The sequence below is a fragment of the Hylobates moloch genome, unplaced genomic scaffold (assembly GCF_009828535.3).
Source record: "Hylobates moloch isolate HMO894 unplaced genomic scaffold, HMol_V3 SCAFFOLD_1, whole genome shotgun sequence".
In the NCBI taxonomy this organism is placed as follows: Eukaryota; Metazoa; Chordata; class Mammalia; order Primates; family Hylobatidae; genus Hylobates; species Hylobates moloch.
This window is the reverse complement of record NW_026652276.1, coordinates 134,777,412-134,792,516: the sequence shown is the minus strand read 5'-3', so window position 1 is coordinate 134,792,516 and position 15,105 is coordinate 134,777,412. Positions and strand designations below refer to the sequence as shown.

Here is a 15,105-nt window from a genome sequence, read left to right as displayed (position 1 = left end):
CCATCATTTTACCAGGTCCATGAGATGCCGTTCCATCCAGGTCTTGGCAGTGGGAACCGTGTATACAGAAAGAGACCACCCCCATGGGCCAGGAGAGAGGGTGGGGAACAAATTCTACTGGGAAAGTGAAGTAGGAATGGGATTAGAGGTTAGAACCTGGAGCAGCCAAAAATGTCGCTGTGAAGTCTGAGCGTAAATATGATGGGTGTGGGTTATTCTGAAATGAAAATTGAAACGACAAAGGGAAATGACATTGAGGGGGATTCATACATTGGCATTTAGACGCCATTTTAAGGACAAGCTTTATTTGGCTTCTCTTTGGAATTCCAGAGGCTCTACCCAGTGTAAAGACAGTACTGTGTGTTTAATGCCTGAATGCATTTGCTAGTGAAGGTGATTTCCCAAGATTTCTATAATAAAAGTGGGGAGAAGTATTAAGAAATACAACCTTGAGCCAGGTACAGTGGCTCATGCTTGTAACCCCAGCACTTTGGGAGGCCGAGGTGGGTAGATCATCTGAGGTCAGGAGTTTGAGACCAGTCTGACCAACATGGTGAAACCCTGTCTATACCAAAAATACAAAAAATTAGCCTGGCATGGTGGTGGGCACCTGTAATCCCAGCTACTTGGGGGACTGAGGCAAGAATATTGCTTGAACCCAAGAGGTGGAGGTTGTAGTGAGCTGAGATCGCACCATTGCACTCCAGCCTGGGCAACAAGAGCAAAACTCCGTCTCAAAAAAAAAAAAAAAAAAAAAAAGTACAACCATGATTACTACAAAGAAAGAAAGATCACTTTTTCTATCCTGGTTATCGTGTCTTAGGTATCACTCATCAAATAATCTCTCAGTCCTTGACATGGAAGGAGGCTCTTTAGGTTTTACATCTGCTCCTCTTTTGTCCCTGTTTGTTCGTATTTCCCAAAACTGTGCCCTTGAGTATTGGGCTGCAATAACTTTGTGGATTCACTGTGGGTCTGTTGCTCCTTGAATCTGTTTTTTGCTGTTTAATTCCTGTTTAGAGCAGATAGTGTGTCGACTTCTGCCCAGAGCTAGCTGGCTGCTCTTGACAATCAGTTGTGCACAGGTCCCACACCACAGGAAAATGACATTATTAATGTCCAGTGGCAGTGTCATGATCAGTTTTCGAGATCGTAAGTGCAGCTTGTACTCTTGGATATTATTTTTTCTGTGTTCAGCCTTGAATAGCTTCTGTGAGGAAGGGAGTTTGCTGAACAAGGTTATGCAAAATATAAGGGTAGTTTAATTTTATTAATCTTGGAGGCCTCTTGGATAAATGTTAACCGGAAATGTTAGGCAGTAAATTTGCTGAAAGAAGAAGATGAGATTGTTGTGTGGTATAATAAAAAGGACACTACTTTCAAAGCTGGGACATATAATTTAATTTGCTCTTTTCCACTTAAAAGTGCTGACTTTGGGCCCATGTATTTATTTGTAAAACGACCCCTTCATTTATGGAACAAAAACCTGTATTATGCCTTGTTTACCATCCAGTGACAGGCTCTGTGTGAAAGCATTTTGTAAACTGTAATATTATACACTAATGTAAGGCCATTATTATGTCTTTGTGGTCAACATGTTTAAAAATTTGTTAGTTTGCATTTCCGTTCAATTTATGTCCTGGTCCATCATTTCCATATTTCAGCTGCAAAGACCTTGATTCAATCCTGTTCATCTTGCAGTCTAATTAGAGGCCGGAAATGTTTGCTTTACATTCTAAAGAATGAAGATTCAGTGTTCCTTAAAAGACTAAAGTTCTAAGATATTACAGAAGCGAATTCTAATTGTCTGTCTTCAGAAAGCCATGGGATTTTGTGTTTTCATCAAGTTGGTTACTATTTTTGGAAATATTGCAGTAAAGTCTATTAGTTTTATATCAGTGCTCGTCACAAGATGGCGATGGTATTCCAGTAGGGTAGCCATTAGGCATATTGGACTATTTATATCTAAGTTAATTAAAATTAAAGCAAATTAGAAACTCGGTTCCTCCATTGTGGTCCACATTCCAGGTGCTCAGTAGCCAAATACGGAGAGTGGCTTTGCACAGTGGAGATGATAGAACATGTCTATCCCTATAGCAAGTTCTGTTGGATAATCTTGCTCTAGAGGAAAGGAAATCTAATATCACACTGTTCAGAGGTATCCAGCACTTAAGTTCCATGCAGAATTTTGCCAATTTAGATTTCCAATCTAAAATAGCAAATTTTAATGGGCCAATCAGATTTCCCCATCTACAACCCTTTCTGCAGTTATATTTAGGGTGTTTATGGTTTGATATTTTTTAATGTTTCTATCTCTCTGTTGGGTCCTATAGGTCCTGTGTGACAGACATGTGTGAATGTCCAGTCCATAAAAACTGTTACTGCGAGTCATTTTTGGCATATACCCGGGCCTGCCAGAGAGAAGGCATCAAAGTCCACTGGGAGCCTCAGCAGAACTGTGCAGGTAAGAAAGTCCTGGTGGATCTACCCATCAGAAGTTTACTGCAATGCCCAAGATGGCAATGAAGGAGACTTGTGGATGCTGACATGAGTGGCCACGTGCCCCCTTGCCAGAGGAAAATCCCTTCCAGTAGCCCATCTGGATTGCTACTTGATAAAACACAGGGACTTCCCACTGGGCAAGGTAGACAGCACTTAAGATAAATGCTTTGTGACAAGCATATTTAAGCAATTTAAAGATTTCCACTGTTGCAAAATCCTCTTGACCTCAAACTACCAGCTGGATATACTTACTTAGCTCATGGACGGTTATAGCTGTGGCTTAGGTTATGTGTGAAGCAAAGGAGATTCGGGACAATTACAGTCATTTAAGGTCTTCAGGATAAGCAAGATACTTTTTTTTAGAGATTATTATACAAAGCCTAGTAGAATTTTTTTTCCCCTCTGAGAGATTTCTATAATAGTTGTTGCCTCAGGCAAGTTAATTAGCTTATTTGATATCTGTAAAATGGACTTCTTTATTCATCCAAGAAATATTTCTTGCAAAGTGGCTAGGTACTGGGCGTTGTGCTGACACTGGGTACTTTCATGAGTATAAGAGATGAAGTCCCACTCATTGACGCAGTGGCAGCCTAGTGGGAGAAACAGACAAAAACATAACTCTACAATAAAAACTTACAAATTAGAGTAAGTATGAGGAAGGAAACTAACAGGGCAGAGTGATAGAAAACCATTGGAGAGGGCCGAGATGGGATGAAGAGGGAGGCTTCTCTGCAGATGATATTTCAGCCTAGCCCTGAAGGAGTGAAGGGAGTGAGGGCAAGCATTCTATGCAGAGGAAACATGTTTGATGGCATAAAGTAGCAGAAAAATTATTAGCATGCCCTCAAAGTAGAGAGGAGCCAGTGTGGTTTGAGCCTGAGGTGGGCTAGGGGAAGAGGGGCGCAAGAGGAAGGTGGAGTAGGAGCAGGAGCTGAATCACGCAGGACTTGGCAGGGCTTTGAAAGAAGTCTAGCTTTTATTCCAAGAGAAGTGGAAGCCTCTGATAGCTTTTAAGCAAGCCTCTTTCTGCTTTCCAAAGATGACCCTGGATACTAGATAGAGAATAAATTGGAAGGGGACAAGATTGAAACCAGGGTCCTAGGCAGGAAGCTATTGTGATAGTCCTGGTGAAAAACTGATGGTGGCTTGAATTAAGATGGTGACAGTGCATGTGGAGACAAAGGGAGAGTCTAGATTTTAGAAATTTGCGATTTTACAATAATACCTGCTATCTAGTTACAAACATTAGTGATATATGCTTGAACCATCTCAAAGAGTGTCCAACTCATAGAAGATGCTCAGTCAAGGGTAGCTGCTGTTGTTATTTAGATTTGAAAGAGAAATGACGAATAGTTGTCACCCAGTTCAAGGATTGGCAAATTCTTGTTTTTAAAGGGCCAGATTTACCTGAAATAAAGAGACTGGGATTTTCAGCATGCTACCCTAGTCTTAATAGCCTTAGCTCACATCTCAGAAAAGAAGGCCATCCATGCCATTGCTGACTCCACATTGTCTACATTGGTTGAAGATAAGAGTGGTCACTTGGTTAAAAGAAGCATCAAGAATTGCCTTGAAGCTGTGATTGCAGTGTACAGACATTGCATTCACTTAGACCTGTGAGTTATAACCTGGCTGGACATCAGAATCACACTGGGAGCTTAAAAGATAAACCAGGAACCTAAGCCTGTGCCCTATGCCCTGATGTCTTTCTTCAGTTGGCCTTGTGTACCTTTTAAAGCTCCCTAGGTGATTCTGACCTGCAGCCAGTGTTGAAACCCCTGAGTTAGTTTGTGTGTTTACTTGGGTGGCTGTGGGGAGGTAGGATGATGGATTTTTGGGGGTTGCTGAAGCTTCCTCAGCTGCTCCTTGGTGCATTCACTAGTCTGTGTTTTTTGAAAAACACCAGAGCCCTTTCACCTTCCTCTGACCTCCATTTTGGTTGCGTCCCCTCCTCTGCAAGCCCAAGTCCAATCTTTACATCAGAGTTCACCTTCCACAGCAAGTGTGCCACTCTATCAATGCTGCCCTTCTCAGAGAAGTATTGATTCGATAAAAATAATTCACTTAAGGTGTGGCTGAGGCTGCTAAAAGGTGAGGCAAATGGCCCACCTCTAACCTAATGCATCAGTGCTGGGTAGAATATGTGAGGGTGAGGTTTTTGAGGAACTGGGTCCTTCCAGCCATCTTGAATACTCCTAGCTCCCTTTATTTTGAATCCCCTTTCCCTTCAATTTACTGGAAAAATGAATAAAATAAATGGAGTCAAGCTTGATCCAGCCATCCATCCTGGTATAATGCAGGGCTCAGCAGAATTCTATTAATGTGATTAGCTGTGGTAGTACTGTTGTTGGGATCATATTAGATACAGGATATATGATCCTTCCCTTCCTGGCCCAGAGCTATACTTAGCACCATTTTAGTGCACACGTTGTGTTTGAGGACTACACATTTCACATCAGCATCTTCATTTCAGGGACTGAGTCTCTGAAGCTAAAATTACTTTTCTAATGGAAAAGGAATATGGCTTCTGAAAGATTCCATTTACCTCTTCTTAGTGGAGCCATCTGGGTGAAGTATAACTCCATCAAATGAAGTTCAGTGGGAGGGGAACGTTTTAGACACAGACATTCTCTTTCTCTCACATACACACACACACACATACACACACCCACACACTCACATTATGAACTTCCACAGACTGACAGTTGGTACATGAAGAAATAAATTTACACAGATCTGTAGCATCTCTCAGTAGATTCAGTTCAGATTCATGTAGAATATTGAACACTATAAAAGCCCTCTTTACTTGTTTTTAGCTCCCAGGTCCTTTGACTCATGATGGCACTTGAGGCCACATAAGACGAAAAGGAGAACTCTTCTAGAGCAGAAAGTTTGGAAGTTGAACATATAAGAAGTCAGCCAGGCGAGAAACTCTAAGTGAACCAGTGACATTTTAAAGTCCAGCCTGGATTTTAACACTGTCATGACTATAGACACAATATGTGCCTGCTACCTATGGCACAAAGGACTAATGGGACCCTAATTTAGCATGAGAATTACTAAATAAAATGTAATATGCTAAGGGCTATAGTGAAAGTATATAAAAGTTTAATAATAATCATTTATATTACTATTCACCCTTTTTAAGCACTTCCTTTCCCCCAAGGACTATATTAGCATTTTATATTATATTTTATTTTGATAATGCCCATAATACTTTATATGGTAACATTATATTACCCACATTTTACTCAGAGGATCATTGAGACTCAAAATAGTTAACTAATTTGCTGAAAGTCGCAGAGCTAGGAAGCAAGGAAGCTGGGAGTTGAACCCAGGTCAACTTGCATTGTTGCCCCATCCTTAATCATTATGAGAACACAGAGACCCAAGAGCACTGTGGAAAAAAAGGAATGCATATTTATGTGCTTATATTAGTGTCAACTAATTTATCCAAATATGTATCTAAATCTTAGTCACCTTAGTGCCTTTCCAATTTCTATTTGTTTGTTCCGTATCACTGGTGGTTGTTACTTGGTACCTTCTGACTCTAAATTTGTTGTGATCTTGTCTGCTGTATCTTACATTGTCATCCTTAGCAGAATGTCTGCCACCTGCCTATAACTGATACTAATTGTCACTGCACATTCAGTAATACATTTTATACATGGAAAAGGTGCTGGAAACGTGGGTGTTTTTGTCTTTCTGTAGCATAATGGATGGTTTGCTGGGCTATGCGAACAGTTTTCTCCCTCCTTGTTTGGCTCTGCAAACCCCAGATGGTTCTAGCTCCTTCCCTGCAGCAATTCTGACCTAATTATATACACTGATTTATTTCTTGACTGACTGGATGCCTCCTGTAAAAGTTCAAGAGATAAAGTCAGGTACTGTGACCTTCAGCACCCCACAGGGGGATGTGGAGATGGTTGAGTTCCAGAAGGCACAGAGCCATGCTGATTGAATGTATTGATAAAGCCGGCACATAATGTTTTTATGTTTCACCTGTAGCAGTTTTAATGCCCCTTTGAGAATAAATGCACTCTAACCCTAACCACTTTAGCAGATCCCTGTTTTTTTTTTGTTTGTTTTTTGAGACGGAGTTTTGCTCTTGTTGCCCGGGCTGGAGTGCAATGGCGCAATCTCGGCTCACTATAACCTCCGCCTCCCAGGTTCAAGCAGTTCTCCTTCCTCAGCCTCCCTAGTAGCTGGGATTACAGGCATGTGCCACCATGCCCGGCTAATTTTGTATTTTTAGTAGAGACAGGGTTTCTCCATGTTGGTCAGGCTGGTCTTGAACTCCCGACCTCAGGTGATCCGCCTGCCTCAGCCTCCTAAAGTGCTAGGATTATAGGCATGAGCCACCGCGCCCGGCCATGTTGTTTTTTAACTATTTAACAAAATAGATCCTTTTAAAGTACATGTGTGCCCATCATATCACACTTATGTTTTAAGAAATGATCTTATGCCTTTTACAAGTTTGAAAAAACAACTGAATTCACAGAGGGTAAATGAGGGCTCAGGTCAATGTTAGTATTCTAGGATAATCTAAAAGCTGTGCTGAATCGAAGCCAAATCTGATGATGTCACTCCACAGCTTAAAACCCTTCCAAGGCTTCCGTTCGCCAAGGCTTGTGGGGTCCTTTGTGGTCTCTGACCCTGGCTTACTTCTCTGCCTCTATCTCCTACCACCTGCCCTCCTCAAGGTCCATGTCTCTAACCCACCAAACCAAGGATCCACCCTTCCCTGATTAAGCCACAGTGCCTTGCTGTTGCCTGCACCCCTACCTTTGTTCCTGCTGTTCTATGTGTCTGGGAAGCTCTCCCTGTCATTGTCTGTCTGACAAGTTTGCTCACTTGATACTTACACAGGATCCATTCTCTCAAGTCTTCCTTGATCTCTACTCACTCTCAGTGATGAACTAATGTCTTTCTCTCTTACTCTTCCCCTGTACTTTGTTATTGTCTGATGTGATACATCTTACATAATGTTAAGAATCTATTTACACATCAGCTTTACCTATTTGGTTGTAAGCCCAACCTCCTGTAACTGGAGGACAAAAATGATATCTGATCACATTTTATTTCCCAGGCTTAAGAGATTACCTGGCACAGAGATACTCAGCAGATGTTTATTGATTTAATTTGAATTGAATTAGAGATGGTATTTATAGGATGAAGGATCATATGAGAGAGAGATCTTTTTTTTCTCTCTAGTAGTTTTCATTTTCTGCAGTCTACTTTTGACTTGTAGACTGTGAGGGACATAATAGTCCTTCATAGTAGAAAGGTAAGATGCCTTAGAAGAAGTTGAAAGGTAGACTAGAAGAAAGAATTGAGAGGTCAGAGAGAGGAAAAGACATGGGAGACTTCATAGCTGTAGAATAGTCAGGGAAACACAAAGAATGTGGTGGGAAAGAAGAAATGCTGGCTGAGAAGTTTTTATACTACCAGGAATCCTTGCAAGACTTAAAGGGGAGCAAAGCCTCTAGAGGGCAAGGTGAGTTCTGAAAGTAGCAAAGTGGAAAATGAACTCAAGACTGGCCATATGAAATCCACACTAGGAAAAGGAATGATGGATTGAATATCATTAATATGAAATCCTCATCCAGGAGGCATGCATTGAGCTGCTCCCCCGCGCCAGTCCCTGTGCCAGAACATCCTGCCCTCAAGAGCCCAGGCCTCAGTGATACACTCTCTTCAACTGCGGGTGCTTGTCACAGTGACCCCCAGAAACTTTAAAATCAACAGCTGCACAGGCAGCACTGCAGATTCAGAGCAAAAACCTTTAGGGGTGGGCTGAGAAACAAATATCTTTTAAAAGCACGTCAGTGGACTCTTACGAATATCTCTGATTAAGAACTATAGCTGTACTGTAATTAGGGGATTAAAGCAAATAAGCAAATAACTATAACATTGAAAGTACTATGGGTTGCAGAGGAGAGCAGGCATCTTGGGGGGATATCCAGAAACCTATTTGAAGTGGGGAACGTCTGAATTAAGATAAAACTGATTAGACGGGGAAAAGAATCAGAACTAATGGTAATAGATTTCAGAGGTCTCCAACTGGAAGTCAGAGGTCTCTAACTGTAGTAATTGAGGAAGAGAGAGAGAGAAGAGAAAACAATGTCGGGGGGAGGTTCCAGGAGGTAATGTGAACATTAGTGCCAGGAAGTGGGTAAAGAAACCCAAGAGAGAGAGAGAGAAGGTGTTCTCCAGGAGTCAGCAGAAGAACCAGGAGAGTTCACTGTCATAAGATAAAATGGACACAAAGACCAAATATTTTGCAGAGTGGTCTTGGGAAATTGGGAGTTGCCAAGATGTTAGTGGATATGGACATTAGTGAAAACTTTGGAGGGAACTGCTTCAGTCAACGGGTGGGTGAGGAAGATGAGCTGTCAACATTAATGAATTGCAGAAGACTAGGCTAAAATGACTGTAAATTCTTCCACAAAGTCTGGAGGTGAAAGGGAGGAGAAAATAAATCTGATAGTTTAGGGAATATTTGTTGTTGTTGTTGTTGTTAAATAAATAGGGAGAAGATTAATGTCCTATGACAAAGAGTAGGGCAAGTTCTGAAAGAGATGGGGCAGAAAAGAAGAATGGCAAATCCAGGATGGGTGTAAATGACAAGAGGCAGTGAGGGGTAAGTTAAGGGTACTTCTGCAGATGACCTACTTCCAACACTGAAAGAGGATGAGTGCTCTGGGATCGGGAAGTGCTCCAATAGGGCTTGAGGTAGAAGAGGATGGGAAATAGTAGGACCTAATTCTACTTTGGAAATAGTTTTCTTCTCAGTTGCTAAAAAGGAATGAGTCTCTGAGTGACTGAAGCATGAATGTAGGGTTTGTTTGCGGGATCAAACCTCCATCTTGGCCGCTCATTAGAATTGCCAGTGTGGGGCAGGGTCAGAAGGAAAGGGGGAGTGTTTTGTTTTGTTTTCTTAAATTACTGATATCCTGATCCCACCTTGAGGGGTTCTAATGTAATTGATCTGGGATGAAGTCTGGGCATCAGGAAGTTCGTCAGGTGATCCTAACTTCCATTTGTGACCACCATTAGTCTACCGAAGCATAACGACACATGAATACAATTACTCTGTGTAAATATGATATTCAGCTTGGATGTTTCCAAATCATTAAGCAAATGCAATGTATAGGGTATTCTGTTAGTTCACTGAGAAGAGAAAAAAAGAGGACTTTGAAAGGATCAGTGAAAAGTCAAAAAATTATCAGAGAAGTCTAAATTGAGAGACTTAAAGGAAGGGTTATGTCAGTCCACCCACTCACTCATCCATGTATCCATCCACTCAATCTCCCAATAGTCCTCTGAGTATTAAATGTTAAACACCATACTCCTGCAGAAGGTAAAGAAACAGAACAGTGTTCCCCTCTACTAGCCTATATTTGAGTTGGTGTGTGTATGGAGAGAGAGAGAGAGAAAGAGTATGAGAGGATGAAACTGATGACTGCAATTTCATGTTGTAAATGCAGTGATGGGATAAGCAGCAGCTGCTCTTCTTATCAGTCAAGGAACATCCATCCCATCCACACAGAAGAGGTGGGAATTCAGTTGAAAAGGTTGGGAACTCAGTTGAGAAGAGTGGAAGATGGGGTGAATGGTGGTGACATTCACCAAGCTAGATAATGGCACCAGATCAAGGCACTGGAGTCCACCATGCATGAGGGAGCCCATTGATGTCATCTGTAGAGAAGAGCAAGGGCACAGATCACAGAACAGGGTAAAGAGGGGGTAGAGGACAGATCCTGAGATGCAAATGGAAAATTCCAATCCCCTCTCTTTTGTGGTTATGTCTGTTTCATAACAGCTTTATTTAGCAAGTATTTATTGCTGGCTTCCATATCTAATGCTCGCCAAGTGCCAGGAAATGTGTGTGCTAGAGATGTAGTGAGGGACCACACAAAACTCCGCCCTCAGGGAGCTTGCATTTTAGTGTTGGAAGACAGAGTAAATATGATATGATGTCAGGTAGTAGTATGTGTAAAGAAGAAATAAATAGGGAAAAGAGGTAGTGAATATGAAAATGTTGTTTTGAATAGGAAGTTACCTTTGAGAAGGCACCTCAAAAAGCTGAGAGTGAGCCAGGTGTAGGAATCAATCAGGCATAGATTATATGGGATGTTTCAATATAAGTGACTAGTAATTAGCTGCTACTAACTCATCCCTCTGCTGGTGTATCAGACAGCAGCCATGTCATTTACCTCTATCCCCAAAGCATCTTGTACAGGGACTTTGTTCAGAGCAGGTGTTTACTAAGAGTCAATGGTTTAGTTAACAGTTGAGGCAGGGATAAATAAATAATGCACCAGTGCTTACTATGAATCTATACAGAAAAATGTTCATTATAGAGTCAAGTAGTTTAAAGTTGGTTTTATTTAGATGTTTTGTTTCATACAACTCGGTTTTTGAATAGTAAGAGCTGATAAGAAGTCGTTGATTACTCCCTGGATAGAATGTGCTCTCATTTGTTTCTAACCAGTGCAATGGATATTTGAGAAGCCTTCATAGAATTTATTTTACGGTGCTTATTAACTTTCTTTTACTTAAATATGATCAAAGATCAACATTTTGTGGCAACTCTAAATGCATAACTTGAAAGACTCAAAGTGAGGCCCGTTTGCTGGCAAACCAGTTCTATCTTTAAATTTTACAATTACACGATTCCTCACCAGGTATTATTCTGCAAACAGCATAAACAATAGAGGCATTGAAGCTGAGAATGTCTTCCATTGTTATTACTTTTGTTTAAAGGAACTTTAAATGAAGATTGAATTGTTATTGGTGTTCTTGGAGGGTCCCTGATCTAAATTCCTACTTGTGTCAACATTCCTGTTCTTGAGGAATGAGGGGCGGCCCCTTCGATGGTCACTGGATGTAACTCAGATGGAAAAGGCTGTATGTCACAAAACTTCCAGAATGTTTGCATTATTTTTTTCTGACAAGTCTAGTCATGAGTTTTCAGGATCTCTCAGAATTTTGTCAAAATCACTTTGCCTCTATGTCAATAAAGATAGTAAATCGGCTGTGACGTGGCAACATCATCATTTTTATATTGTTTGACCCAGCCAGCTGCTGTCCTCCCTGCAGTCACACATCTGACTTTTCTCTATTTGACTTACCCCAGTCTTGCTCCAACATGCCTTAAATTTATTAATTTAACACACGATTACATTGATTAAAATATATCACACATTCCCAATATCCTTGGTAGGTTTTTTCTCTGTGGGTAATTTCATATATTTGAATATTGATGTAGTTGCACAAAATATTCCTATTCATCACAGCTCAATAGCTGAAAGGACTATTTGCAGCAGATGTTTTATACTATTTAGTTATTTGTACAATAACTAAATAGCCTTAAAGATTTTCCTACAGCCTTACACATTTATAGTTTGTCTTATCTAAGAATAAGATAAATTCTTGTTCAGATCTACCTGCGTTTGTTTTTATAGATGTAGCTGATTCCCAGAGTGTTTGAGGAATGTTGGGTGTTTGTCATTCTCTTGTTAAAATGCAAATCTGATCCTGAGCTATGGAAACGTCTATGCAGTGTCATGAGCCTGCAAGAATGGCATCTGGCTGAGGGTGAATTAATGGGGCTTTTCTCCATGTTATGCCTTTGTCTCCTTCTCTTTTTCAGCCACCCAATGTAAGCATGGTGCTGTGTACGATACCTGTGGCCCGGGATGTATCAAGACCTGTGACAACTGGAATGAAATTGGTCCGTGCAACAAGCCGTGCGTTGCCGGGTGCCACTGTCCAGCAAACTTGGTCCTTCACAAGGGAAGGTGCATCAAGCCAGTCCTTTGTCCCCAGCGGTGACCTTTGTTTCGATACTTAAGACTTTGAAATCTGGTGACTTTGACAGTGAAGCGGAAGAGCCAATGAAGGACTGCAGTATTTGTGTGCCTGATTCTGTAAACACACACACACACAGAGTATATATGTGTATATATATAGATATATTCCAAAACATTTCATCATTTATATAAACTATAGGGGGATTATTATATGTATATTTTTTGCTATAAGACATGTATTGTTTCTAGGATCCTAACCTGTAAACCATTGAACATGTTGTATAAATACACCAGGTGTTTTTAATTTAATAAAGTGGCATGCAGATACATTGGATAGTGTTAACATCACATACATTTGTCATTTTTAAGGAAGTTTTCTAAGAACCCTCAATTGCTTGCCTGTATTAATTTTAGTTTTGAGTCAGGATTTGTAATGGACTGGGAAATGTGTTTCTCCGGAGAAGGGCACATTTATCTAGGGGCATTTCAGGTTTCCAAAGAAAGGAATGTATGCCTGGGAAAGACAGCAGGAGATTGGTGACCGGCCCTAATGGTGCATGAAAAGCGAGCGATAGGCTGTTAGAATGTATTAGGTCATGGGCTGATATTAGTTCCAAAATTGATTGGCTGGTTGCCAAGAAATATATATTTGTCACTAGGGCATAACCAAAGAATCAAGTGATTTCTTGCCATCCTTGCGTAGTCCGCAAGTCTTCTAATCATCTATGTGTATATGATGGATGTGACCATTTATATGTCATGTGTTGAGATTAAAGGGTATCTGGATGACATGTTAATTTTATTGAGCATGAGAAAGTATTTGAAGAAACTCTTGCACAGCATATGATGAAATTTTGATTTCTCTGAATCTCAGAGTAATTTAAGATGGGCAAATCCAATGAGTTGATGTAACCCATCTACATTTTGTGCCCATTTCATCTATAGAATGAAAGGCTTTAGTTATTTCTAGAGGAGTCCCACCCAACACTGTTTGGTGACTGTTAATATGTTATAATTATTAGACAGTAGAAAAGCCTTTATTGACTAATTGATTTAACCTCAGTCCAAAGAACAGTCTCTATACTTGCTCTCATTTACTGATAGGCTGCTACTAGTTACTATTTGATTGTCTTGACTTTCGTCTTCAGCTGAATTGGTGAAAACATCAACAAAAACAAAACCCACTGTGTCTTAAAATAAAATGTTCTGCATTGTAGTCAATAAAGGGCTTAAGATGTAAAACAATGCATTTTCTCTCTCAAGATGTCCTGTGTTATACTTTATAATTAGTTGTATCAACTTCAGATTCATTAAATTTTAACAGCTTTATTTAGTTATAATTTTTGTATCTTACAACAGTATATATAAAGACTATTATTAATAGACAAAAGCAAACCCACGTTTTTGACAAGCCAGCATGTTGCCAACGCTTGTCAAAGACATTTATGTTTCTTTTACATTCATGACAGCTAAAGTATTAACTTGGAATTTTTTTTTTTTGACTGGAAAATCCCTAGTTGTTTGAGTTAACTGAATAAAGTGCATGGTGTTATAGTGACTGGCTGGAGACACTGGGTCTTTGGTTTGTTTTCATTGCTGTGTTTGGATACCAATCACCCTTGTATCTGCAGCCTGAGGTAGTCAGGTCATTGTTTCAGTGCTGCCCTTGGAAAGAAGACTTTGACTTAGGTGCTTTGAGATCTAAGTGTGGTTTGTGACTTTATCCCCATTATTTAAGCATTTGGGGGGTCTCACTTTTGCTTATCTGTAACACAAAGAGGCCATGTGGTATAGTGAGCAGGGTTGAGAATCGGGAAAACTAGACCCCTGCCACTAACAGGCTAGGAGACTTTGGGCAGTAATGGGAGGCACTAAGGGCTTGCAAACACTTTCCTACTTGTAATCTCATTGATTCTCCACTCTGCCCTGACAGGAAGGGTAGGGAAAATCAGTTGACGTTGCCTGGTGGTTCCTACCTTCTGTAAAATGAACAGATTCCTTAAGATTAGCTTTAAATCCCTTTTCAGTTCACTGTAGGTTCTCCTCTGTGAAAGAGGGCAGCATAAGGGAAATGATGCAGAAGGGAGAATTGTGAATGGTTATTTATGGCTCATGATTCATCCAAGGACTGAGTTACTTACCCCATGAGGCTAACCGGCCTCTTTCCCAACACTTAATCATGGCAGCCAGGGTGGGTGAATGATGAAAGCTCTTCTGCATGAGCCAGTTTCATCATTTGGGGTGGGTTGATTACAAGTTTGTGTGGCATTCCTTTATCTGGGGATTAGCTTAATCTGTACATTTTTCTCATTTCTAATTGAGGAAGAAAGGGAGGGCAGAGAGGACAGAAAATTATTTGGGTTTACTAATTCAAAAGGCATCTCCGATGGGAGAGGGTGAGGAAATCAGCTGAATGGTTGGCCTGCATATTCTTTTTTAGGCCACAGGCTACAGCTGAGCAATGGCTTAGTCTAATGATTGGGCACAATGAGGATTTACCAAGTGCTTCAATGAGAGCAGTCCTGTTTTATTCACATGGGATGTTTTCAGTTGGTTCTTCAACTAAGCTCTTGCAGAGTGAGATGACTTGAAATAAAAATGTTCTATGAATATTGAATTTGATGAGAAACAAGCACCCTCGATGAAGAACAAGCATAATTATGATTCTAATTGCCCATAGTTGGTACTCAGTAAAAGTAAGTTCTTTCTTCTCTTCCTCTGTAAATAGGAATATTTGAGGGTCCTGACCTAAAATTTTTTAGCTGGGAAGAAAAGATATCTCTTT

General features: G+C 40.5%; 1 protein-coding gene across 4 annotated transcripts in view; it reads left to right on the top strand.

Moving 5' to 3' along the window:
* The window catches only part of BMPER (BMP binding endothelial regulator), a 248,176-nt gene extending 234,298 nt beyond the window's left edge, over positions 1-13,878 (top strand). For all 4 annotated transcript variants that reach the window (XM_058445792.1, XM_032758344.2, XM_032758346.2 and 1 more), the window contains 2 exons: positions 2,334-2,464; positions 12,161-13,878. In XM_058445792.1, coding sequence (XP_058301775.1) covers positions 2,334-2,464; positions 12,161-12,342 — 313 coding nt within the window. In that variant the 3' untranslated portion in view covers positions 12,343-13,878. The remainder of the gene's footprint in view (positions 1-2,333; positions 2,465-12,160) is intronic.
* Positions 13,879-15,105: the final 1,227 nt, after the last annotated feature.